The 25,521-nt window shown below is 47.2% G+C and overlaps 1 protein-coding gene and 1 long non-coding RNA gene across 9 annotated transcripts in view; one reads left to right on the top strand and one right to left on the bottom strand.

Moving 5' to 3' along the window:
• The first annotated feature begins 65 nt into the window (after positions 1-65).
• On the top strand, positions 66-17,680 carry LOC139439514 (uncharacterized). The gene is made up of 5 exons (XR_011649457.1): positions 66-155; positions 2,485-2,555; positions 5,099-5,277; positions 14,956-15,174; positions 17,303-17,680. It is a non-coding gene; the product is annotated as an uncharacterized lncRNA (long non-coding RNA).
• The window catches only part of MAPKAP1 (MAPK associated protein 1), a 304,477-nt gene continuing 286,790 nt past the window's right edge, over positions 7,835-25,521 (bottom strand). For all 8 annotated transcript variants that reach the window (XR_011649456.1, XM_004463399.5, XM_004463397.5 and 5 more), the window contains 2 exons: positions 15,321-15,418; positions 7,835-9,414 (listed from right to left, as the gene is read on the bottom strand). Coding sequence is in view for 7 of the 8 variants with exons in the window: in XM_004463399.5 (XP_004463456.1) it covers positions 9,289-9,414; positions 15,321-15,418 (224 nt within the window). In the remaining variant the exon portion in view is untranslated. The remainder of the gene's footprint in view (positions 9,415-15,320; positions 15,419-25,521) is intronic.

Here is a 25,521-nt window from a genome sequence, read left to right as displayed (position 1 = left end):
CCGGGGGCCTGGGCTGCCCTGAGGCCAGCGCGTGCTCGGTGGCTCCTTTCTGTGTGATGGTGGCTACCGGTTACTGACCCTTTCCGTCTGCACATTAGCTTATTCGCGCCTCAACAACTTCCTGAAGAAGGTGGGACTTTGTCGCTGTTGCACAGGTGAGGACGCCGCTAGGAGAGCTGAGCCGTGGGCCCCAGCCCCCAGCGTGGAGGCAGGTTTTCATTCCTTCTGCAAGGTCCCCGCTGGATCCTCAGCCCTCGGGGCTGTTTGAACACTCACCCGCCTGGCGCCCCCTCCCTCACTGGCTCCCTGTGGCTGGAGCAGGGCCTCCCCGGGTGGCAGCCCTCGCCCTGGCCCCACAGCACACCTCCCGCCCCCATCTCTCCTGGGCTCACCCGGCCACGGCGGCCCCCCCCCCCTACCAGGCCCTGCCCCTTGGTGTCCGCTGCAGCCCGGGGGTGGGGTGGGGGGCTGGGACAGGACCTCACCTGGAGGCGGTGCTCCGGCAAAGCTTGTAGGATGACTGGGTGAGTTCATGAAGCAACCGCTTGCTGCCGTCAGCCCCGTGCCAGGCCCCCGTTGGGCAATGGGCACCAAAGATGAGTCAGACCTGGCCCCTGCCCACCAGCGGGGCGGTGGCATCAGGAATCTGTCCTTGAATCCTTACTCTGCCTCTTCCTGTGTGTCTCTGGGCAAGTGACTGAACCTCTGAGTCTGTGTCCTCAGCTGTGAAAGGGGGCAATGGGGAGGTTAAGTGAGACGGTGAAGGTCAGCCCCGTGGCGCGGAACCCGAGGACTAACAGCTCCTGGCATCTTTCATGTCAGCAAATGTTAGCAAGGCATGATGCCCTGGGCCTGGCAGTGGGGGGGCAGGCTTGTCGTCCCCCATCATACCAGGGTTGGAGCCACCACATGTTGTGGGTGGCAGATTGGCTGGCACCAGGAAGGCCACGAGCCATGCCTGCTGCTCCTGCGCATTGCTCCCGCCCAGGCCAGGGTCAGTGGCAGCCCTTGGGTGGTGCCGGGATGGAAGGCCACAGACCGAGACAGAGCCACCCCGGGGTCCTGGTTCCTTTCACCCACGTCATACTTGTCCCCTCGGGGGCAGCAGAGCCATGACTGTTACTTGCCAGATCATTCTTTTGCTTCAGAAAGAAGAAAGGGGCATTTTTCAGGTGCCCCACTCAGCTGCAGGAGACAGTCACTGACAACAGAGGGGGCCAAGGGGGTGCAAGATGCGCTAGAGCACCCCTCATGTCCCCGGGGGAATCGAGGAAGGCTTCCTGGAGGAGGTGGTGAGCTGTTTGGAATCAGAAGCCTGAGTAGCTGGCAGCCTGGAGACCAAGTGGGAAGGGCACAGCAGGAGCAAAGACCTGGCACTGGCTTATGGGAGGAAGAACACCTTTGTCCAGCTCAATTTTTAGCCAAGGCATCATGTCGAGGTGGATTTTGAGAGGGGAGCGAGGAGGGGGCCTCGGAGACACATCTGGCTGTGAGCTCGACAGACAGAAGCCCGGCGCGCACCAAGGTGTATCACTGACTCCCAGGGAGTCAGGGGTTCTGGCTCTTGGGAAGGGAGGGAGGGCCGGGAAGGGGCCCGATGTGAAAGAAAACACGGTGGTTTGGAATCACTGGTGCTGAGCGCAGGCGTGCCTGGCTAGTGGTGGGAGGCCTTGAAACGACGGTCAAAGTGGAGGCTTCAGCTCTTTTTCACTCGTCGCCCTGGCGCCCTTCCAGCTGGGGGCTGCCTGGCTCTGCTCCGGGGTCCTGAGTCTTCTAGAGTCTTCAGGAGCTGGTGGAATGGGGCCGGGGAGCTGGGGACCCTGATCCAGCTGCCCTCCCCCAGACGCTCTGCTCCGGGCATTGTCGAGGATCTCGGTGAAATCCGGGTCCTCATTCACCAGCTCTGACCCTTTGACCCTGCACTTGACTGGCCTGTCGGTCAAGCTGGGCTCACCGCACTCCCTACGGCCCCCAGAGGTCACGGGCATGGGAGGCAGCAGTCCCGGGGAGCTGCAGCGGGAACTGAGCTCACGCTAGCCTGAGCCAGCCACTGAGTCCAGGGAGGGGGTGGGCGCTCTTACTATCTCTATTTTACAGGCGGAGAAACCGAGGCTCAGAGGGATTAGAGGAGGTGTCCCCAGTCACCTTGCTGGGCCAGGCAGGGCTGGGGTTGCTGTGACTTCAGGCCCCACGTGGGAGCTCGGCCATCACTGTCTGCTGGTCGTCCTGAGGTTGCCCTCCTGGCTCCACGCACCCTCCAGGCCTCAGCCCCGGCCAGGTCGCGGGGCAGCAGAGTGGCTCAGACTGGCGGCAACGCTGGTCCCAGGAGAAGGCCCCAGCCGGGGACGGGCGGAAACGACCACTCGTTGTGTGGCGGGCACCTCTCGGCCGGCACACCTCTGGGAGGTCACTCATTGGCAGTTAAAAATCTATTGTGACTTGTCAGAAAAATGAATAAATGGGCGCATTATTTTTTCATTCCAGACCTCAGCATCTGTTTGTCTAACCAGGAAAGAGAGTGGGGAAGTCAGCAAGGACTGCTGTGCACGCTTTATGTAAGTTTTCCTCTGTCAAAGGAGTTTAAATGGGTAATGAACAGGCCGTGGTGATTTGAAATATAATCCCATTACAGTGACGAGATTACCCGTCTGGAGACTTCACAAATCACTCTTAGGGTTTTTATAGTGCAACACCACCCTGTTGGGATTTTGCATGTAAGCTGAGGTGTTTGGTGGGAACACAACCTGACAGGTTTAACCCTTTCCCTCTCCTTGCTTCTCAAGCAGCAGGCTCCACGGGTGGGGCCTCACTGTGTTCAGACTCTTGGGTGCTCGGGCCACACGGCCAAGAGGGAGGGCCGAGCAAGGCCCGGGGCAGCTGGGGGTGGGGAGCCGGATCCCGTGTCCCCCTCTTCCCCTCAGTTTCCTCATCTGTAAAATGAGGATTAGGAGGTGATGAGGAGCGACTGAGAAAATGGTATAAAATAGTAACTCATGCAGGTGAGAGCTTAATAAGCGACAAGAGGGAGGCTGATAAAGAATAGTGTTAGCTTAGTTCGTTGTTTGCTGGTGTGGGATGTGCCACTGTGTTACATGAGACGTGATTTAGGGGTGCCTGGATGAGTATGTTAAATTTAAATAGATATGTACTTACTTTATTTTTTTTTAAAGATTTATTTATTATTTATTTCTCTCCTTCCCCCCCGCCCCCCACCACCACCCCGCCCCAGTTGTCTGTTCTCTGTGTCTATTTGCTGCGTGTTCTTCTTTGTCCGCTTCTGTTGTCATTGGCATGGGAATCTGTGTTTCTTTTTGTCGCGTCATCTTGCTGTGTCAGCTCTCCGTGTGTGCAGCGCCATTCCTGGGCAGGCTGCACTTTCTGTTGCGCTGGGCGGCTTTCCTTACGGGGCGCACTCCTTGTGCGTGGGGCTCCCCTACGCGGGGGACACCCCTGCGTGGCAGGGCACTCCTTGTGCGCATCAGCACTGCGCATGGCCAGCTCCACACGGGTCAAGGAGGATCTGGGTTTGAACCACGGACCTCCCATGTGGTAGACGGACGCCCTAACCACTGGGCCGAGTCCACTTCCCTGTATTTACTTTAATGTGCACCGGAAAAGATATAGCTAGAACACCAAATCCATGATTCCATGGCTATTTTTGTTTAGGATGAGGTAGAGAACAATGTTAGCTTGAATCAATTTTTAAAGGGAAAATATTCACTCATAGACCAGGTGCTGCCTCAGCGTGGCCTGTGAATGGGGAACTTGGGGAAGCACAGAGTCACGTAGTCACATCATGATGGCAGATTTCACTACTGTTTCCCAACATTCGTGAACTTATTTGTTTATTTGTTTGTTTGTTTGTGATTTTCAGTCCTTGGATGATTACACTCCCCTGTCCCCTTTTAGTAGGCATCAGCCTGTGACTAGTTCTGCCAATGAAATCTGAGTGGAAGTGGAGAGTGACATAGGTCACACTTGAACCACAGGTTGAGTTGTTCTGCTCCATTCTCAAGCCCTTCTGACCCCTGCCATGACCTTTGTGGAAGCAGCAGGAGGCTGCCTTGGAGAGTCACCTGGCCCCACAGGTGACTCTATGTGAAAGAGAGAAACTTTTGTAGTGTGAAGCCCCTGAGACTTTGGGGTTGTTTGATACTGTGGCAGAGCCTGGCCCATCCTGGCTAGTAAACTAATCCAGTCCTCACAACCCCCCCCCCCCTTTTATAAGCAGTTATTATTGTCCCCTTTTTTCAGAAAAGGAAATGGATGCTCAGAGAAACAAAGTAACTCACCTGAGCACACGGAGCCACAGAGTTGGAATTTGAACCCTTTTTGTAAAAGGCACTTACTGATGGTTTGTTTGATAAAAACAGTTGGTGAGGTGGGGCAGGGTGGGGTAGGGGGTAGGGGGTGCCGAGGTCAGTTAGAGACAGAGTGGCGAGGGACTTATGACAGACTTATGGGGGGGGGGGGGGCGGAACCAGGACGGGAGAGGAAGAATCTGCCTTGGGCCAAGTACATGCCAGGTGTTACATGCCCAGAATCCTTAGGTCACCCGGGAGAGAGTGGTGCTATTTGTCCATTTTATAGATGAGGAAGCTGAGGCACAGGCGTTAAGCAGCTTGATGAGCTCTGCCAGGCATATATGACTTAAAATCTTTCTCTTCCCTGTGGCCCTGTTACATCCAAGAGTATGTGCCATCCTAGTAATTGAAATGCAGGTGTTTCATGAAAAGAAGCTTCCAGTGTTTCTTAGAACATCTGGGACAGGCATGTTTGTTTCTGTGCACTCCCAGGCACCTCTGGGACTTTGACTGGGTGTCACAGCCTTTTGTCCTGGAGGCAGCAGGCTGAGGCCTGGCTCCTGTGGTCCCTCCCTCCTGGGCATGGAGGCAACTGGTCTGGGCAGCTTCTTAGCGCTCTGTAGCACAAGGAATGGATGGCTCAGGCACAGCTGGGCCCCTCTTAGGGACAGCACCGCTAGGGGAAACATGGCACCCAGGCAACTGGATTAAATGAAATGACAGATGTTAAGACCAACAGCTAACATTTACCAAATGTATATTCACCAGGCACTGTGCATATATTGTCTCCTTAGATCTTGGTTCCAGCCCTGAGAGGTGGCGTTTTCAACCCATTTTACAGACATGGACAAGGCACAGAGAAGGGAATCGCTTAGAGGCCAGTGAAGTGGAGGAGCTGGGGTTTGGGCCGGCTGTAGGACACCTCCACCGCACCCCCTCCATGGACCGACTGACCCTCACAGTGAGCTATGGGGTGGGTTCCGTTTATTATTCCCCATTCAGAATGCTCAGAGCATAACGTCAAGATCACAGACCAGATGTGGGAGCTGGGATTTGAGTCGGCACCTGAGGCCTTTGACCTCGAGTGTGGGAGGAAGCCCCTGCTTTTTCTCTCCCTTTCCCTTCCTATTCTTCCTTCACTGGTGGAAGAAAAGCTCTCGGTTGCCAGCACCGGCAAGAATCAGGGGTCAGGAGCCTGTGCTAGGAATCGGGGCGGGGCCAGTCCGCTTAGTGCTGCTCCTGCAGCTCTGCGGTAGCTCCCTGGGGCCTCCTGCTGAGGTGGGCGCTGGGGTGCAGGGCGCGGGCAGCTGGGCAGGGCTGCATGGGCCAGTTGCAGGAAACGCCTCTGCCTACTTCGGTTCTCTATTCCCGGTCTCACGGTTCCCCTTCTTCAGCCCCAGCTTCCATCTCTGCACCCTGCTGGGAAGGACAAAAGTGGTCCAGGAGTCTGGGTCTTGGAGGAACAACTGGGCTTCTCCCTCCTGGGGCAGGTGGGGAGGCGCACTTCCTCCTCTCCTGGGAGGCTGCAGCGGTGGCCTCGCCCCTGTCCTCAGACCTTGGTCTATCGACTCATCGTGCTACGCGTCCTCCCTTTTCAGCAGGAGCTCTGAGAGCGGAAGGGGCTTGTTCTGGTCCCATGGCATGCAGGGGGCCCATCAGGAGCTGGGGCTGTCCGGCTCCAACAGGGTTGGACAGGGCCTGACACGAGTGATCTGGGCCCCTGCCCTGGTGCTGGCTGCTGCCCTGGGGGTACCCTCAGGCCTCCAGGTCTTTGTCTGCACTCTTCCCTCCTGCCTCCTTGTCCTCTCTGCTGATACCGTCCAGCCTACGCTGGCCCCCAGTGTTCGCACAGAGTTCACTACATTATAGCTTGAGGGTCACTTGCCCACCCCTTGGCCTCACCGGGCTGTGAGGGTCTTGATGGCTGAGTTGAGTCTTTCTCCCCTCTTTACCCCTAATTTTCACAGTCCTTGACCTGGGATTGGGGAACCCTAAGAAATAGCTGGCAGGTTTTCAGGGACCTGAAAGGGATGGGATCGTCTTCCAGCTTGTTAATCCATGAAGAGGAGACTCAAAGGGATGAGTGTGGTTTCCAAACGGCTGATGGGCCTTCTGGGGAGGGGGTACACTGGTCCTGGGGGCCCCAGGTTAGGAAGGAAGGCAGGTGCCAGTCAGAGGTAGGCAGAGAGGTCCGACCTGCAGGGACAGGTGGCATAGTATTGAGCCGCTGAGCTGGTCGGGAGCCAGCAGTCAGTGAAGTTAGCTAAGAGCAATCAAACGGACCAATAAGGAGGCGCATTGAATTGAGGAGCAGTGAGTGCTCTCATCACCAGAGGTGTGCAAGCTGAGGCTCAAAGACTCTGAGCTCAAACAAGTACTTACTGCTCCAAGAGAGGCTGGACTAAAGGACCCCTGTGGTATATTTCAACTTTTAAAATTCTCATTCAGAAGCAAACTCCTCAAAGTTTGGCAAACAGAAACCGCTATAAGGAAGGTTGGGCTCACCATGATCCTGAGACATTTAGAGCTCCCTAGAAGGGTCTGCAGTGGTCATCCAATCTAGCACATTCTCTGACAGATTAGGAAACTGAGGCCCCAAGGAGGCAGGCCCAGCTCTGGGCTACAGAACCACCAACTGTGGAGGGCATACCACAGCGGTCACAACATGACTGTGGCCTGCCAGTCACTCATGGTGTCCCCAGGCCAGTGAGGGGTACTTTGCCCAGCCCTGGAATAGAGGTAATGGTAAGACCTGCCATAGGGTGGCTGTGGAAGCTACACAAGCTACTGTGTTCTTGTAAAGTGCCGGGCCTGTAGGAGGCCCATAGATGGAAGGTGGTTCTCAGTGGGTGCCACAGCCTGGGCTCCAAGTAGGTGCCCATTGCCCAGGCCTGTCAGTCTCCCCACATTTCGGAAAGCCCCAAACTGTGTTCATGAGAGCTCATCAAGCTTTTTGCACCCACATTTGGCAGGGGTCCACACTGATGCTAAGTTAGGAGCTAGAAGCAGAAGTGGGCTTGTTAGGTCACAAGTACAACCAAGATGTACCGGAGCTCCTGCACTGTGCCTGGTGCTGGGACACAGGAAGGAGCGATGCCCTATGTCCTTGAGGAACTCCAGTGTTATCTTAAAATTGAGGCATAGGGTATGAGGGAGGCTGAAGAAAAACTGCTGTTAAACAGTCTTGATTCTGGTTGATCTGGGTGGTGGTTACCCAGTGCTCCCCTTCTATTATTCCTCAAGCTGCATTAAAGTGAATGTGTTATATTTCACAATAAAAGAATTGTGTTGATTTTGTAATTGAAGGAGGTGATGATTTCAATGTCACCATTGAGTGAAGAGGGTCATCCTGTCTTGAGGAGGACTGAAGGAAGCCCACGGTGTGTATCAGAGACATCTAGTACCATGTCAGTTGCCAGCAGATGTCACCACCCAGAGTGATTAGCTACAGTCACTGTCTTCAGTATTTTGTTCAGAGCTTTACTGTACTCAAGACTTTAGGAATCCAAAGCAATTTGCAAAAGAGGGTATTTTATGACTTTTATTTTAATACCATTTTAATACTGAATGTCACAAGATTTAATGACCAAATTAGTCGTTTACATTTCTAAAAGATATCTAAATATAAAATTGCTAAAAATTCAAATACGGATAGCAAGCTACAAATATTTGTTTCCAGAGTGAGTAAGAATGGAAGACATTAGAAAAGGATGCTTCTGTTGGCTGAACAAAGTTCAGAATGAAAGAGGAATTCATTAAAATGACCTTTAGTGCAAAGAAATACACTCGACTTCGAGATGGTGTTTTAAAGACACATATCTTCCCGTATAACAATTAAAAAAACGTTTTAAGTGCAGGTCCTCGGGATGGTATGAAAGATGTCCCTGTAAGAGGGACACTGTAGAGGTTGGTGGAGGACCACGGAGGCATCTGGTGTGGCCAGAGGTGTCTGTCAGTGGACACCCAATCCCATGCCTTTTCCCAACCCAGGATGATGGAAACCGTGGAAGCAAGGTTTCCTTTTCCCCTTGGAATCTTGGCTTAGCAGCTTCGACCGCCTAAACCAGGAGGCAGGTGTTGTATATGATGGGGAAGAAGAAAGGGAACTGAGGCCCTTTTAAAGACAGTGAAGCAGAGACTAATTCAATTCCATGAAAAATTCACATGCAGTTCTAACTATCAGCTGAAATTTATACTTGCTTTCTGGCTGGGAGCTTAGCATGACCTGAAGACTGGCCGTCAAGCCATGTACTTCCATCCTGCTGTGCTTTAGACATAGTTTTGTCTCTCTGAAATCAGCGGGCTGGGCATGTTGAGGAGAAAAGGCTTTTTGAATGGGAACAATACAGCTTGTACACACAATACTAGGTCACTTTACTAACTTTTAGTAAGATACCATCTTCAGAGCAAATGCACTCATTTAAACAAATGGCATAGTTAAAACTATTGACTAAGCCCTAAACATTTCTTCTGAGAAATCGAGCCATAGCTTTTCCAATCTGCCTGTTCAATATGGGAATGGATTTTAAAGAGAATAACATAATCAATCCTCTACCCCAAAGAATGGTCCATCATACTAACCATGATAAAGAGTATACCTGTTTATTAAAAGGAAAAAAAGAAATGTACATTTTTGTTCTTCATTTGCTTTTAGAAATTTGATCAAGGTTGCAAGGAAGTGTCTGCGCATGGCTATGTACATCCTGGGGCAGGGTCACCAGGCAGTGAAAATGGCTGGGCAGCACGTGGTTCCTCTTGGTGGTGGCCCGGTCCCCGGGCACTACTAACCATAGCCATTGCTCCTCAGCTCCATCCTAGGGGTGTCCCTCCCATATCTTCCCCAAGAGCCCACTAGCCCTGTGTCCATGAGCCAGAGGCTGGCCTTTCTCCCAGGGCTGCAGGACACAAGGTGGGCTCTAAGGGCACCTGGGCCCTGGAAGGCAGGCTCTGAGCTTCGTCAACAGATTGAAGCTGGAGGCCAGTGTCATTGCTGCCCTGATTTCTTCTCCTTCTGGAAGCTGAAGCTTGTACGTCTGTTCAGTTTTCTTTGTTTTTGAGCAAAATAGTCAGCCCGGGCAGTGCTTGCTCGTGATTCCAGGATGTAGTTAACCTAGAAAGCAAGAGGACACAGCTCAGTTATTTGCCAGGCTGGGTCCCTGATGGTCCAAGGCAAGGCAAGGGTTAGAAAGGAGGGCTCTGACCCAGGCTGGGTCCCCTTAGGTGGTGGAGCCCAGTGATCACAGCAACCTGGCAGGCTGAGACCAAAACCCCTGCCTTTATGAAGGAAAATGGAGGCTTGGAGAAGATGAGTGACTCCTAAGGCCTTCTGATTCCAGAGCCTGTGTTCCCTCAGCACATGCTGCCTCTGGAAGGCCATGTACTATGCTTCTCGGTTCTGCTCCTCGCCCACACACAACCAAGGGCGGGCATGTAATCTCCCTGAGCCTCACTTCCTCCTCCGAGAGATGAGAATATCACAGAGATGAAAAAAAACAAAGCAAAACAAGTTCAACATTCCACTTCCTACTAGCCAGGTACGGGGCTTCCAACTGTGGTATTTCCTTTAATGCTCACAACCAGCTTGCCAGCCAGGGGTCATTTGACAAAAAGGAAAGTAAGGCTCAGAGAGGAGGACTAACCCAGTCAGTCAAGGTCAATGCTGTGAGAGGGCCGCAAAGGCCCTGTGTGAACAGTGCACAGCTGGGGGCTGCTGTCGTGGCTTCTTGAGATACTTCCTGGGTTACTGCTCAGACAACAAGGAGGACTTTGCACACTGCACTGCTTGGCCCTCTGCATGCTGCTGTTTTCACATATATCTCTTGGGGATCTTTTCATCCACACTCTTGGATTAACCACTTGGTGTAGCAGCTGCACATAAGGCCGTTTTCACCTTCACCTTCAGCAGCGAGCACCTGCTATGCCTAAACCTATTCCAGATTTGGTTCAAGAGACAGGTGGGTAAGTAAGATGTAGTCCTGCCCCAAGGAACTCTCTGCCTAGGGAGTGTCCACCAGCATGATAAGTGCAACAACAGGTGCAGAGGAGCACAGAAGAATGGGTGAGGAACTATCAGGGAGGTGTGGGTAGAGAAGGCTTGCAGAGAAATGAATGAGCTGGGCTTTGAAGATAAATAGGAGCACCTGGGGAAAGGGGGCAGGGGCGAACCAGTGTGCACAAGGCACACCAGTGGAACGGAGCAAGGTGTTCCTGGGACTACAGCAGCTCGGGTGGCCACAGTCCAGTGTGTGGCAAGGTCAGACAGGCCAGTCCAAGTCAGCAGTAAGAGGCCCAGAAAGGGAGCTAGTGCTATGATCAGACCTGTGCCCAGTCCCGAGGACAGGCCTGTGGCTGAGAAGTGGCAGCGGTGGTGGTGGCGGCTGCATAATATAGATGCTTACAACCATGCACTGCTTGGAGTACTTTTCAAGGATGAACTCATTTAATCTTCACAATAATCTTAAGAGATGGATGTCTTAGCCATCCCCATTGTACAGATGAGAAAACCAGGGCACAGAATGATTATAGCATTTACTCAAGGTCACAAAAGCTAGTTAGTATCAGGGTTAGGGTCTGGAGCAGGTGGTCAGGCCCTTGATGCTCACACTTTCTAGTTCTCCAGGCACTCCTGGCTTCCTCAGGGGCCCCTGCTCCCATTCCTGCTCACTTCCTCAGACACTGCTCTTCCCACTTCCCCTAACTGCCCTCTGGCGGAGGCTTTTCCTGCAAAACACCGTATCTCTTTATTGTCAAATATCTAAAAATTATGACAAGAACCCTGATTATTTTTGGCTAAGGAAACTAGCTACCACCTCTGATTCTAGTCTGAGAGCCGCCTGCGAGGCCTGGAGGGGAAGAAGCCTCTGTGACTCTAGGAAAGAGCCAGCAGGCTCTCGCAGGAGGCAGTAAAAGATGGCATGCCTGACATGGGGCTGAGGATTTGACACTGTCTCCTCCAAAGTTTCTGCTCTGATAGTTACCAGCAGCAGGCGTTAAAAGGCTGGTACGTGAGTACAGAAGGCCTGACATGCTCAGCCCACTGCCTCGCCAAGTGACCAGCTGAGAGCAATAAATCATGAGAACCACGGGGCTGGGTGATGATTTCATACAATACAGACTATGTATGGAAATAAGAGTTTATAAAGTTATACTTTTTTAATAAAAGCAATCTTTGGATTATATTGTTTGCACACTCAGCCAATCTATGTTTTCAGTGTATTTTTGGCACATATAACTTGGCAAAAGCATTTTAAAACGATCCTTAACAAGCCAACTATTTCCTAAATTTATCATCTGCACTGCTTTGTGATAATCACATAGATAATTTTAATGGAAGATTAATGTAATAATCAAAAGATAAAAACGCCCTTTGGTCTGCCATTAGCTGGTTAATATGCTGTGGCTTAAACTGGCACAATTTTATGCACTATAGAGTGTTTCACTTTCAATGCATTTTATAGCTTAAGGCATAAAAATATAGGGAGTTTTCATGGTCAATAAAGTCAGAGCCTCCATCACTCGATCATGAGAAGAACCCGATTTGAAGAGCCAATGATTCCTATGAGATTCATCTCCAAAGCCTGCAGAATTAGGGACCACACATGGCTTAGCTCAATTACATCTCGACGTGGGAAGGGGGCAGGCTCTGGAACTCCTCTGGGCTGGTTCAAAGTGAGGCTCCACCCTCACCGTGGCCTTGGGCCTTCATCTCCTCATCTAGAGTGGGGATTGAGAATGACTACACTTCAGGGCAGTTGTGAAGATTAAATGAGATCATGTACATCAATGTCTTGCACATACTAAATAAATGGGAGACAAGGGAAGAAACACTGTGAGATAGAGTAACTTGATGGAGAGTTGCCTGTTCACAGTAGTTTCTCTGACATCAGCCTCTGGCCCCCATTTCTCCCTTCAGTTTCAGTCTAAAGTCCTATTGTATGTAAAACCTCTGAATTCTAGAACCACCACATGCGTTATCTGAATCTCAGACTGACTCCTGAAGAGCCTCTAAGGGACACACTAAATATTTCTTCCCAGTTCACTGAAATATGGGGCTGGTGCCCCTGTGAGCCAGATGCCCTCAGTCGTTTCATGGTGGTGCAAAGCTCACAAAGCACTGTCACGACACTGTGGGAACAGTGGATAAAGCTAAGGATTTAAATTGCTATAAAAATCAGAGATAGTAGAAGTGAAATTTAATCTTCCAGCAGGATTATCATCATTAGCTCCCTCAGTAAATCAGGCTGAGCAAGCTGCGACTCTCCCGGAATTCTGAACGTGATGCAATATTTTTATAAACATTCTGATATGAAAACAGGCATTTGGGGGGAGGCGGTAGGCCTCAGGGATTTTGCAGAAAAGCATCTGCTTCGAGGGAGCATTTGGTCCTATAAAATGATTTCTCTGCACTTGATCTCCACAGTCTCATATTGAAGTCATAAACCTGTGTTTCTGTCATCAATCTGCTGTTGTGAAAATTATTTTGATGTCAAACACAGGATTATAATTTTACTAGAATCCTTCTGAAGTCTTGAATATTTTAATGCTGGCTGTAAAAAAAAGTCCAGCCCCTGATGGGGTAATGGAATATTTCTTTACTTAGTCCCTGAACACTTTGCTCAAGTTCTTTGTACTGTCTTGTGACGATTTGGCAAGTAACTCTTAGCATTCTGGTTTTAAGCACACCCAGGCAGTTCCTTATGCCCTGGTCAGAGGAGAACCTCTGATCCAGGTGGTCTGAGCTTTCTGCCTTCCATCTGACTAACCAGGCTACTCTGGCTCGGGTCCAAACTGTCCTCCCAGCAGCTGTGTCCTTTTAATTCTCACCCACTACTTTTGGAAATCTTTGCAGCCATGAGGACTTGGCATCAAAATGTTCCTGCAAAGCAATTCCAATTCACTGGAATCTCCTGTTGAACTCCTTAAGGCTACACACATCTTGAGGGTCAGGAGTACAAGTTCTGGGATTTGCTACACATGGGTCAAGTTCTGGTTCTGCCATTTATCATTCATGACCTAGCTAGAATACTTTTTTTTTTTTTTCTGAGTCTTACTTTTCATTTGGGAAAAGGGAACAATTTTCTATCACCTATTTCAGAAAGTTTTGATGATACAATGAAACAGGAAACATAAAGCTGTTAGCCTAGGTCCTCTACTTTGCAATCTTAGTACTTCTTAGCTACTTCCCCCCGCCACCCACCCACCCCCGCTGTTTTTGCTTTCTGTATTCATTTGCTGTGTGATCTTCTGTATCTATTTCTCTTTTTGCCTTCCCTTGTTTTTTCTCCTCTAGGATTCACCGCGATTCAAGCCTGGGGATCTCTGATGTGGAGAGAAGTTCCCTGTCAATTGCACCACCTCAGTTCCTGGTCTCTGCTGCACTTCACCTTGTCTCTCCATCTCTTTTTGACTCTCCCCTTTGTCTCTCTTTTGTTGCGTCATCATCTTGCTGTGTGACTCACTTGTGTGGGCACTTGGCTCACCACGTGGGCACTGGCTTGCCACACAGGCTCTGGCTTGCTCACGGCACGCTTTCTCTTATCTTTTTTACCAGGAGGCCCTAGGGATGGAGCCTGGATCCTCCCATATGGGAGGCGGAAGCCCTATCACTTGAGCCACATCCACTTCCCTTCTTAGCTACTTTTATTATTATTACTTGAAAACTTTTATTCTTAAGAAAGAGAATAATCTAGGCATGTTTACCATATCTCAAACAGCCCTTTGGTGGGGTGCAGCACCCATTTAAACAGGTTGGGAAACAGGCCTATTGAGGTGATGAGACCAACCAGGGTCACACAACTAGTGGTGGGGAGCCCCCTCTAGTTCTAATTCCTGCCCTGCCTGACTAGCTCTGCTTTTTCTAGCTAATCAGCTAGAAAAGATTTGACTTGAAGAAAGAATTATCAGTTTGGAAGAGAGTCTAAAAAGTGCCAGTCCAGGAATGAGCTACTCAGAGTATGGTACACAGACTGGCAGGCTGGGCAGCACCTGGGGGCTTCCTAGAAATGCACAATCTCAGGCCCCACCCCAGACCTTCTGGATTGGCATGGGCATTTTAACAAGACCCCCGGAGGCTCCTATGCCCAGTAAAGCTTCCTCAGCCTGACCCTATTTTATAAGATGTGGTCTGGCCCCACAAACTCACTCTGCCAAGTCCCCCCTCCCATCCCCTGCTGCGGCTGCACAGGATGGGTGCAGCCTCCCAGCCACACCATGCTTGCCCTGCCTCTCAGCCCCTTCGCAGGCTGCTCCCTCTGTCTGAAATGCCTTTTCCCTCTTCTTACCTGGTGAGATTTGGGCATTTTCATCCTTCCTTCAGGGTTCAGCTCTCCCTGGTCTCCCCCTGCTGCCATCAGGTCACAGTTTACCCTTTACATACCCACATGGCACCTGTCTGATTTATATTTAATAGCTTCTTTATTACTTTTTATATAATGTCTGTCTTCCCTGATAGATGAAAAGCTCCCTCCTGGCAGGGACCAGGTCTGTCTTGTTCATTGCTATATCCCAAGCACCAGCCTGGAACACAGAAGGTGCTCAGTGAATATTGTCAACAAATGGTAACATACAGTTCTAGCATAAAGTTGTGTATGCTTAGAACAGGTTGCTTAGTACAATTAAGGCGTCTTCAAAACAGTAACAATAATTTCCTCAGCGTCTGCTCCAGGTACCTCAAAGAGCTCCTGGCAGTGGATGAAAGAAAATAAATGGTACATAGAAGAACCAGGATTATCAGGGGCCTGAGAGGAAGCTGAAGGGATCCTACTTTGGCTAAAATTGGAGTGCAGGGCAGCTGACCAGAAAGAGCTCCGGGCTTCAGCCACAAGACCTGCATGTGGAACTGGGCATGGGTGCTCGCCAGCTGGGAACTCAGGTAAGCAGTGGGTGTAGTTCCTCCTTTGCAAAACTAAGTGCAGAGCCTTGTCCAGTGTTGGGGAGAGCTTCAGCCTGGTCCAAGAACAGAACACAAGCAGAAACCTAATCTACATAATAGTCCCTTGGTTGAAAAGAAACACTTACCTTGAGCACAATTTCATTGACAGTAGCAGCATCAGATTCAAAGTAGAGGTGTTTATAGTCATGATTGCTTAGATATGTGAGTTTAAATATTGCGTGACCTGGAGAGAGAAAAGGCAGTTGAAAGTGGTCTGGCAAATCACCTATGAAGAGGGTCCCCAAACATTCTTCCCTAGCATGCCAATTCAAGTGGGAACAGGTGAAGGCTGAGCAGCATTGACTTTCCCATGAAGGCTCATTTTCTTCATCACAGTCTAGGCAGAAAAAGGATACCAGAATAGAAAATAGAATAGGGATAGGAACAGAAATACCAAATGGCTAGTTTGGTCTCAATCCACTCGAGTGTATTCAGGGAAATGCCACCTTAGGAAGAGTTTATAGAGCACTATGGAGAAGGTAGTATTTTCAAGATAGAAGGCCTATTAAACACAAATTACTCTAAAAATAAAATAACCGTTTAAAGTCAAATAAATGAGCAGAGGAAGGAGAAAGACAGAGAATAATGTGATTACGGAGGCTTCTCAAGTAACCCTAGCTCCTGCTGGGAGTGTGGGGAGTGCCCTGCTTGGAAAGGCAGAGTCCTGGTCTTGTGGCCCTGCTTGGAAGCCACTCCTGAGACCCTCTGGTTATTACCCCCATGTGACATTCCCAGGAAAGAGTTATTTCTACCCTGAAAGGATGGGGGACAGGGGGTGCACTGAAGACTGCAGTGGAAAGCAGGCACTTCACAAAGCAGGGGTCACAAATCCAATCTAGGTCTAAATACTTTTAAGCTTCTTTCCTACTACCTTCAGAATAATACTGTCATTTCTGGGTCTGCTTTCTGGCCAAGTCTCATCTCACTCTACCCAGCCTGCCCACACCTGCTTCTGCTCTTCCCCACACTTCAGACATCCTTTTTCACTGTTTCACAAGACTTGCCAGTCCTTGGTGTCTCAGCTTAAATGCTTCCTCCTTGGGTGAGACTTCTTAGCTATACTCCCACATCCCTCGCAGGGGCCTACCACACTGTTCACAGCTGGTCAAAGAAATCTGCTTGATGTATCATGACACCTGTAGCCACGCCTGTACTTTCCGTGCCTGTCCTTTTGGTCACATATGCCTATCAGACTTCTTCCTTTAAATCAGGGCATCAAAGTCAGCCTGTCTGAACTGGCACAAGAACTGCAAATAAGTAAAAAAGGGGCTCGGGGAGTCCTGGTGTGACGTTCCCTCTCTCCCACCCTCACCCTTAGCACATGCTGTCCTTGGGTTCTGGGAGACATTTGTGACCTTCCAAGAAATTCTTCTTAAGCTACATTGGTTTCCATTACTGGCAACCAAGGAACCTTACCCAAGAAAGACATGAAGTTGGCGGTCAGTAAATGTTCCCAGACTAAGGAGCAGCTGATGCCATCTCTAACTTAAGAGGCTTCCTGCAAACAGCCTGAGCAACAACCTTCCCTAAGCTGCTTCTGCAGACCTGAGTGCTTGTAAAATTAAAATTCAGCATTCCTTCCCGTTAGGGCTTCTCATCCATTGTCCTTTTAATTGAAGAAGCAGCTGGTCATAGTTATTAATTAATAATATATCACCCATATTACTGTAAGTTCACCTCTTTCCCGGAGAAATCTTCTTGGGGGCTTTATTTACAGTAGCTAATTCTTCAGATCTCCAAAAATAAACTGATATATGTTCTACATTTGTGGCCAAAAATTTTGTGCCATTGATATTTTATTCTGGAAACATTATGATATACTAATTGTGACTATAAATTCTATTTTGAAAAAATTAGCTAGTAATTTCTGAAAAACCTCATTTTCAATCACTTGACAAATTTAGCCTGGTACTAAATGGTGGTACTAAAATATTAGAATTCTTAACTGAAGCTAACCACTATGTTAATTTTTAAGCCACTTGTTTCCAATAAGGAAGTAAATATCACATATACAGAATGCATGTATATTTATGCATTGTTTATGTGTATGCATTCTTTTACTTCACAGGATCCATGGATCCATCCCGGAATGTTAGAGTCTTGCTGGTGATGTCATCCATGTGGAAGAACAATGCAAATGTCTTTGTTGGCTGTGCTGTGAAGGACAAACAGAGACACCCCCTCCAGGACTCCTTACTGCTGACACCTGGCCATGACAGGCACAGACACCAGGGCCTGGGGCTAGTAAAGACCAGAAGGTCTTAGGGAGGCCCACAGACCTTAAACTTCGGGGTTCATTGACCACTTTCATAACTGTCAACACCACCTGCTCCTGCTTGTCACTGACAAAGCAAAAACCAAACCAAACCAAAACACCCCAAGATGCTAGAGCACTTTACATCTGAACTATTGAGACACCATTAAAAGCATCTCTTGAAAAAACAAACAAGGCATCCCCTGCATTCTTAGGTCAAGCCAAATCTATCCATGGCGTATGTGATGTGCAGTTTATATGGGCCTAGGAGCCTCAGGAAGGAAGCCTCCACCCTGTGCCCTTGAGGTCTCAGCTTATTTAGGGTGTGCCAACCGTGGGCTCACAGAGAGGAGGGCTGTGGTTCATCGCACAATAGTAATAGGAAAAATGAAAAAGAAATATCCCAAATAAAGCTGCATATTTGGGCTAGGTGACCCCTACCACATCATATTCTGTATTTTTCTGTGTTTGGGGAATGTCCTTGCCTGTCCCCAGTGTTCATTCCAGGTCCCATCTGAGGAAGACTGAAGTGGCTGAGAATGATGAGAGTCACAACCCTCTCCTCTTTTTTAAACCTCAGATTTATTTGTCCTCTCCAGTGAAAGCATACACACTTCTTAAGAGAGAACACTGAAGAAAAGTTATCTCAAGTACTTGTTTTTGAATTTTAATCAATCAGTCCTTTTGCATATAATTACAGAGCCACAGATGTTAAAAACAAAACAACAGCCCAGTTAAAAGTGGCATGTGGAGGGACAACCCAAACAGATAACCCCCTTCTTCCTCTCTGGGTAGAATTATGAGGGAGAGCTCTAGCTTACAAGTTTAGCAGCCATGTTTTCACCCATACTGGCGCCACAGGACACAGGGTCAACTCACTCACTCCAAGAGTTTTTGCTCAGAGTTTTCCCCTCACTCTAGAGATCACTTTATTTTTTCCCCCTTGGATGGCCAGAAGGGCAGTTTTAATTTCAGGCCCTGCCAGGAGCACAAACTAGTGCAAGGGACAGAGAAATGAACATCAAGACTCAATTATGTAGCATCACCAGCTGGTGATACAACTAGAAAAAGACCTTGAATAAAAGGGGGAAATGGTAAAGACAAATGAGTTTATATGGCTAAGAGACTTCAAAATGAGTCGGGAGGTTATCAGAGGGGTTGTGCTTATGCATGTCTCAGCAGGATCCCAGAGACAGCCAAAGTAGATACAACCCCAGGTACTGGTGCTCCTGAGGGCTATGGAGACACAAAAGGTTCTATTGTCATGACAGATGGCTCTGGAGTTCATTGCCTTACCAGTGGGCCTGACTTTGGAATTTGTGCTTCCAATTCTGAAGAAGTTGGACTCAGATGTGACCTCTCTATACATGCCTCTTCTGCCACTTTTACTGAACCTGTGATTGGCGCTGGGGTTTGTGTATGGTCAGGAGACTTGAACCTCTGGACTGTCCATGTGCCAGCTGGGCCCTGAGCCTCAGCAGAGTTGTAACACCTACTCTCAGGTTCTTTGGATATACCCAGGTCAGCTGATGAGGCGGTGAGAATGGTCAACCACCACACCAGGGAACTGAGTTTGTCTATAACTGCAAGCAGGAGAATTGCATCCATCAGTCATGTGGGATCTAAGCCCCCTCTCAATTTAGAGGTGGAGTGGACATCATCGTTACAGGGTCCACAAGATGGAGGAATATAATATGGATTGGAGTGGACTTGCTGGTATTCTACTATAGAATTGTTGTGACTCTAGCAAGGGAAGAAATTGTATCATTGATGTGGAGACGGTGGCTACTGGAGTTGCTGAGGGCAACTGGAGTTGCTGAGTTGCTGAGAGGGAGGAAAAGGTGTGATATGGGGCATTTTCAGGACTTGGAGTTGTCTTGAATGATAATGCAGGGACAGGTGCAGGAAATTGTTTATCTTGCCATAACCCACCAATGGATGGATAGGAGGAGAGTGTGAACTACAATGCAAACTATGGTCCATGTGGAGTGGCAGTGCTCCAGGGTGTATTCACCAAATGCAATGAAATTGCCTTACTGGTGAAGGGATGTTGATGTGGGAGAAGCTAGTGGAGTGGGGTGAGGAGTGAGGTATATGGGAACCTCTTATGTTTTTTAATGCAATGTTTTGTGTTATCTATTTATGTTTAAAAAAAAATACAACCAATAAAACATTTTTTAAAAAGTCAAGTATGAATAGTATTAAAAAGAAAGGTAAGAAACTACACATCTACTTGTGAAAAGAAAATCTGGGTATGTAAAAGTGTATTTACATTTATGTATTTTTTCCAAAGCAAAACAGAAAAGATGAGCAGAAGCTAATTAGCTGCACAAATGTCAGAATTGGAGATGTTTGTGCTGTAGTTTATCTTCTACATTAAGAATTTTAACAAAAACAAGGGGTTATACTGAAAAACCAGGGTCATCTGGCCAAGTTAGGGGAGAGGCCATTCTAAAAAGACTGCTGCTATCATGAGATGGGACAAGCTTAGGGAAGCAGGAACAGCAGCTTATATCCCCTGCTAAAAGAAGTGCTCCCAGACTTCCATTGTCAACGGAACAGAGAATGTTGTTGGAAAGGAGAACTCCAGTAGTGTGCGGGCAACTGCGGTGGTTCACAACGAATGCCTGGGGTTGGTGCTTCCAAACTGACTCTGCAGCAAATCTTTGTCTGAAACCCCCAGATGTCACTGTTTATCAAGAAAACTAAAAAATAAACTTGAGTTTCTTTTATTTCCTTTTTAATTAAAAAACTGTATTTAAAACACTATGAGAAATTTACAAGAGAAAAAAACCTCCCTACCCCACCCCATAGTCTCAACACCCTAGTACATGACACCAAATGATCTCTTTTCTAGTTGTCTTACATGTGGCTTTCACACAGTTGTAATGAGAACGTATAATGAAATCTGGGTTTTTTTTTAAGTTAACACTACACCATAGCCCTTTCCCTGTTGCTATATTGTTTCCATAATCATCCTTTTCAATGACTGCATTTTATTCTAACAAGTAGACCTGTGCCAGAGTTCATGCTACCTATCTCTCTGTAAGGCATTTAGGTTACTAAATAAGGCTATGAATAATACCGCTGAGAATTTAGCTTTCTTCTCAAATGCTTTACATTGGTCATGATCTTTTTTAAAAAACAGTGTTTCCAGGGCCTGATTTTTTCTGGTCCCTCTGGTTTGGAAGGGAATGGGGAAATTCTCATTGGCTTTCTTGGGGAAACTGGTGGGAACACACACTCTTTTAGGCAAAACCATACCCTTCTGAAGGCCCTGAAAGTAAAGGCTGGGTTGTGATCCTCTGGTTTCTGGGTTGAAAACTCCCTTTGGGTTTGGGCCCACTGAAAGCAGCAGTTTAGAGCTGCTGCAGGGAGCTTTCAGTTCAACACAACTGGCAAGGGTGGTGCTCCGTCTTGAACTCCAGGCCCTGGAGCTGGCAGAAGCCTGGGGAGCTGTATTGACCTCTTTGACCTCGCAGCAGAGAGCATGTCTGACCTACTTACATTTCTGCCTGTATCCTTCAGGCTCTCTCTTGTTCTCTGGCTCTTTACTATAAACGTAATTAAGGCTCTCTACTCATAAAACTCCCATGATAATGTGATTTCCCTCCTTCTTTCCAATTTATTGAAAACACTCTTGCTAAGATCAGTGTAACCTCTTGGTCAAGAGATCCAACAGATACTTCTCAGCTTTTATTTTGCTTGACTTCTCAACTACATTTGATACTTCTTTAAATTCTTTCTTCCCTGGGCTTCCATGAAGCCAGAGTGGGCTGATTCTTCAGCCAACTCCTCTAGTCAATGTTTCCCATATTTCCTTCATGATCTTCTTATTCTCCATCTGTCCCTTACATGACGTTCTTCTCCAGTGTTCTTCTATCCATAACCTGCGTCTCTTCTACCTCTACCTTTGTCCTCTGTCAGGTTTTCCCTTATGTTTTTTCCTTTTTTTAAAGATTTATTTACTTCTCTCTGCTTCCCCCCCACCCCAGTTGTCTGTTCTCTGTGTCTATTTGCTGCGTCTTCCTTGTCTACTTCCGTTGTCAGCGGCATGGGAATCTGTCTCTTTTGGTTGCGTCATCTTGCTGTGTCAGCTCTCCGTGTGTGCGGCGCCATTCCTGGGCAGGCTGCACCCTCTTTCATGCTGGGTGGCTCTCCTTACAGGGTGCACTCCTTGCGTGTGGGGCTCCTCTACGTGGGGGACACCCCTGCGTGGCAGGGCACAACCTGTGCGCATCAGCACTGCGCATGGGCCAGCTCCACACGGGTCAAGGAGGCCCGGGGTGTGAACCGCGGACCTCCCATGTGGTAGACGGACGCCCTAACCACTGGGCTAAGTCTGCTGCCCCCCCTTATGGTTTTTAATTACTACTCATATGTTGATGATCCCAAAGCTGATATCTTGCCTAAACCTTCCTCCAGAGTTTCAGAACCAACTGGTTGACATGGGTGCTGTCTTCACATGACTCACAGAGCAGCATGTCCAGAATCAGCGTCAACATTTCCCCTTAAATCAAAAGCTCCGTTAGCTCAGTTGGAAGCCTCACCACTCACCAAGTCACACTGGTGACAAGCCTGTGCAGTACCTTCCTTGACTCTCCCCTCCTCCTTTGCATCTTGCGGCTACCAAGTTCTAGGCATTTGGTCCCCTTAATAATTTTTACCTGTTCGTCTTTCATCCCTCGCCATCCTGTAATAGCCCTTAACCCAGTCCTAACCATTTCTTACTTCCTTTCTGGGTTTTCCTACCTTTTTTTGAGGTACCAGCATTCACCCAATTCGATGTCTCTGAATTGGTTTTTTTGTTTGTTTTGCTTATTGTTTGTTTTTGGTTTTCTCAGGATGCACTAGGAACTGAACTCAGAACCTCTCATGTGGGAGGCAGGCACTCAACTGCTTTGTGCCACACCCGCTCCCCTACTTTTGATATCTTCCTGAGATTCATTGTCCAAATATCCACCCACAGGAGTCATCCTTTTTTTTTTTTTTTAAAGATTTATTTATTTATTTCTCTCCCTTTTCCCCACCCCCCCACCCCGGTTGTCTGTTCTCTGTGTCTATTTGCTGTGTCTTCTTTGTCTGATTCTGTTGTTGTCAGCGGCATGGGAATCTGTGTTTCTTTTTGCTGCGTCATCTTGTGTCAGCTCTCTGTGTGTGCGGCGCCATTCTTAGGGAGGCTGCACTTTCTTTCGCGCTGGGCGGCTCTCCTTACGGGGGGCACTCCTTGCGCGTGGGGCTCCCCTACACGGGGGACACCCCTGTGTGGCATGGCACTCCTTGCGGGCGTCAGCACTGCGCATGGGCCAGCTCCACATGGGTCAAGGAGGCTTGGGGTTTGAACCACGGACCTCCCATGTAGTAGACGGACGCCCTAACCACTGGGCCAAGTCCACTGCCTGAGTCATCCTTTTTAAACACATACATCTGGTCATGTCACTTCCTTGCTTAAAACTTTGCAGTGCTTCTTTTCTGATCATCCTCAGAATGATGCCCAAATTTCTAAAGATGATTTTCATGACCCTAGATCAGCAGTTCTCAAACTTTTTGGTCCCAGAAGCCCTTTATACTTTCAAACATTTTTGAGGAACTCAAAGAGCTTCAGTTTACGTGGATTATATCTATTAATATTATTAGAAATTAAATTTAAAAACTGTTTATTAATCCATTAAAAATAACGATAAACCTACCACAAATTAACACAGCTATATTTTAATGAGAAAAAACCCCTCACAAAAAAAGTTTGATGAGAAAGACATATTTTTTGCAAATCTCTTTAAATTTGGTTTAACAGAAAACAGCTGGATTATCATGTATGCTTCTGTATTTAACCTGTTGTGATATGTTGTTTTTGGATAAGGGAGGCATATTTTAATATTCTTTTTTGTAAATATTCTCCTTTGATATTATATCAAACTTGATAAATGACTATTTCTTAAAAGATTAGCTACAATGTGGACTCCGAAACCACATTGATAAACTTTTAGTACGCAGTTACATTAAAATCCATTTGTCTATTTTGCACTTCCAATGAATCTTTTATCCTTCCAAGATTTTGTAACATCTGAGTTATGCAGATCTTCCAAATGTTGACACATTTCATTAAACAACACCAAAAAGTCACATTTGTTAATATCACCACTGGTTTGATTAGAAAAGTCTTTAGTGAGAAGCCAAGCTCACAATGACAGAAGTTTTCCAAAATTCTAATTTTCACTTGAAGGCATGAATTCTATCACTGGCCCAAATAGTGTCACAGTTGTTTTCCTTGAAGTGACAGGCTCATTTCTTTCATTTTCAAGAAAATGCCTGCCAAATACTCAAGTATGAATGACCATGGTTTGTCTGTCAGTCATGATTTCAGGTCAAAATGATATTCTGTGAAATAAATGGCTAGTTCAGCTTGCAACTCAAACAATCATACATGTGCTTTTTCTCAAGACAATGATTCTATTCCTGTATTGCAGCAGAAATGATGATGAGTAATTTAGGAAATGAATCAAAACAATGGCTTATAAATTGGCAATTACACTCTGGGAGGCTAAATTAAAGCAGATAAAACCTCACCTATCTAGCATTCTTAGAGGGGAAAGTAGGGTAATGTTTGTGTGAAAAAAAAATCCTTTTTCCATTTTAAGTATATTATAAACATTCCTCCTGTATTAGAGTATAAGGAAAAGAAATTACTGGAATATTCTGCATATCTGTATAAAGTACTGAATAGAATGATTTTTTTCAGATTCATGAAAGGCTATATGTCTTGACAAAATAGTTGCACACTGCCTTACTGTTGTGCTTATTGAGGTCTTGGACTGCTTTTTAATAGTTTTTGCTTTCTTTTGTTTCATTTTTGGTCAACTCTTATCAGCTTTTACTTCCCATTATCTTTAATATTAATTTCTATTGTTCTTTCTCTCCTCTTCTAATATTCTGCATTTAATATTCTTTAGAAAGAGAAACTAGATAACCCAGCATGGTTTTACAGATTCTGAGTGGGGGCTAGGGATATTCTTCTATCAAAAAAGCACATAAGTTTAGGTGTCTTGGCTTTATGTCAGAGGAAGAGGGAAGAATATGAAACTCTTATTGCTTGTCTATAACTTTGGATGGTCAAGTTACTTAATGTCTTTGAGCCCCAGTTTTCTCATCTATAAAATGGGAATAAACATTTCTAACCCTAACCCTCAGAGTTGTTAGGATTAAGGAATCCTAGGATAAAATCAACAATCCTAGGATTACATAATAACTGTAGAAGAGCTATTTTAAGAAATAATGTATATAAGCACTTAGAACACTGCCTTGCACATGGTACATTGCCTTTATCTTTCCCCCCTCCATTATCAAAGATAAGCAAACTTTTTCTGTAAAGGGCCAAATAGTATTTTAGGATTTGTGGCCAAGAGGCAAAATTGAGGATATTATAAAGACACTTAGGAAGCGGACGTTGCTCAATTGATAAGAATGTCCGTCTACCATATGGAGGGTCCAGGGTTTGATCTCTAGGGCCTCCTGATCCATGTGGTAAGCTGAATGACGTACAGTGCTGCTGTGCACACGGAGTGCTGTGCCACACAGGGGTGCCCCATGCGCAAGGAGTACACTCGTAAGGAGAGCCGTCCCGCCTGAAAAAAGTGCGCCCCACCCAGGAGTAGCGCCGCACTCACAGAGAACTGATGCAGCAAGATAACACAACAAAAAAGAGATGCAGTTTCCCAGTGCTGCTGGATAATGCAAGCAGATGCAGAACGCACAGCAAGTGGACAGAGAGAGCAGACAACGGGGGAAGGGGAGAGAAATAAATAAAATAAATCTTAAAAAAAAATAAAGATAAATAACGAGAGAAAACAAATTTCCATAAAAATTTTTATTGACAAAATTCAAAATATAGTAATTGAAATTTCTGGTAATACAGGTGTGCTAATGAAAAAGATAGAATTCTTTCATTTTTTAAGATACTATTTCACTTAATTTGGGTTCCATCTTAGTGTTCCCTATCATCAAAGTGATTGCAGATGTTCATCTGTAAAACCATT

This window comes from Dasypus novemcinctus, chromosome 8 (genome assembly GCF_030445035.2).
Source record: "Dasypus novemcinctus isolate mDasNov1 chromosome 8, mDasNov1.1.hap2, whole genome shotgun sequence".
NCBI lineage: Eukaryota > Metazoa > Chordata > Mammalia > Cingulata > Dasypodidae > Dasypus > Dasypus novemcinctus.
This window is presented reverse-complemented; position numbering and strand designations above follow the sequence as displayed.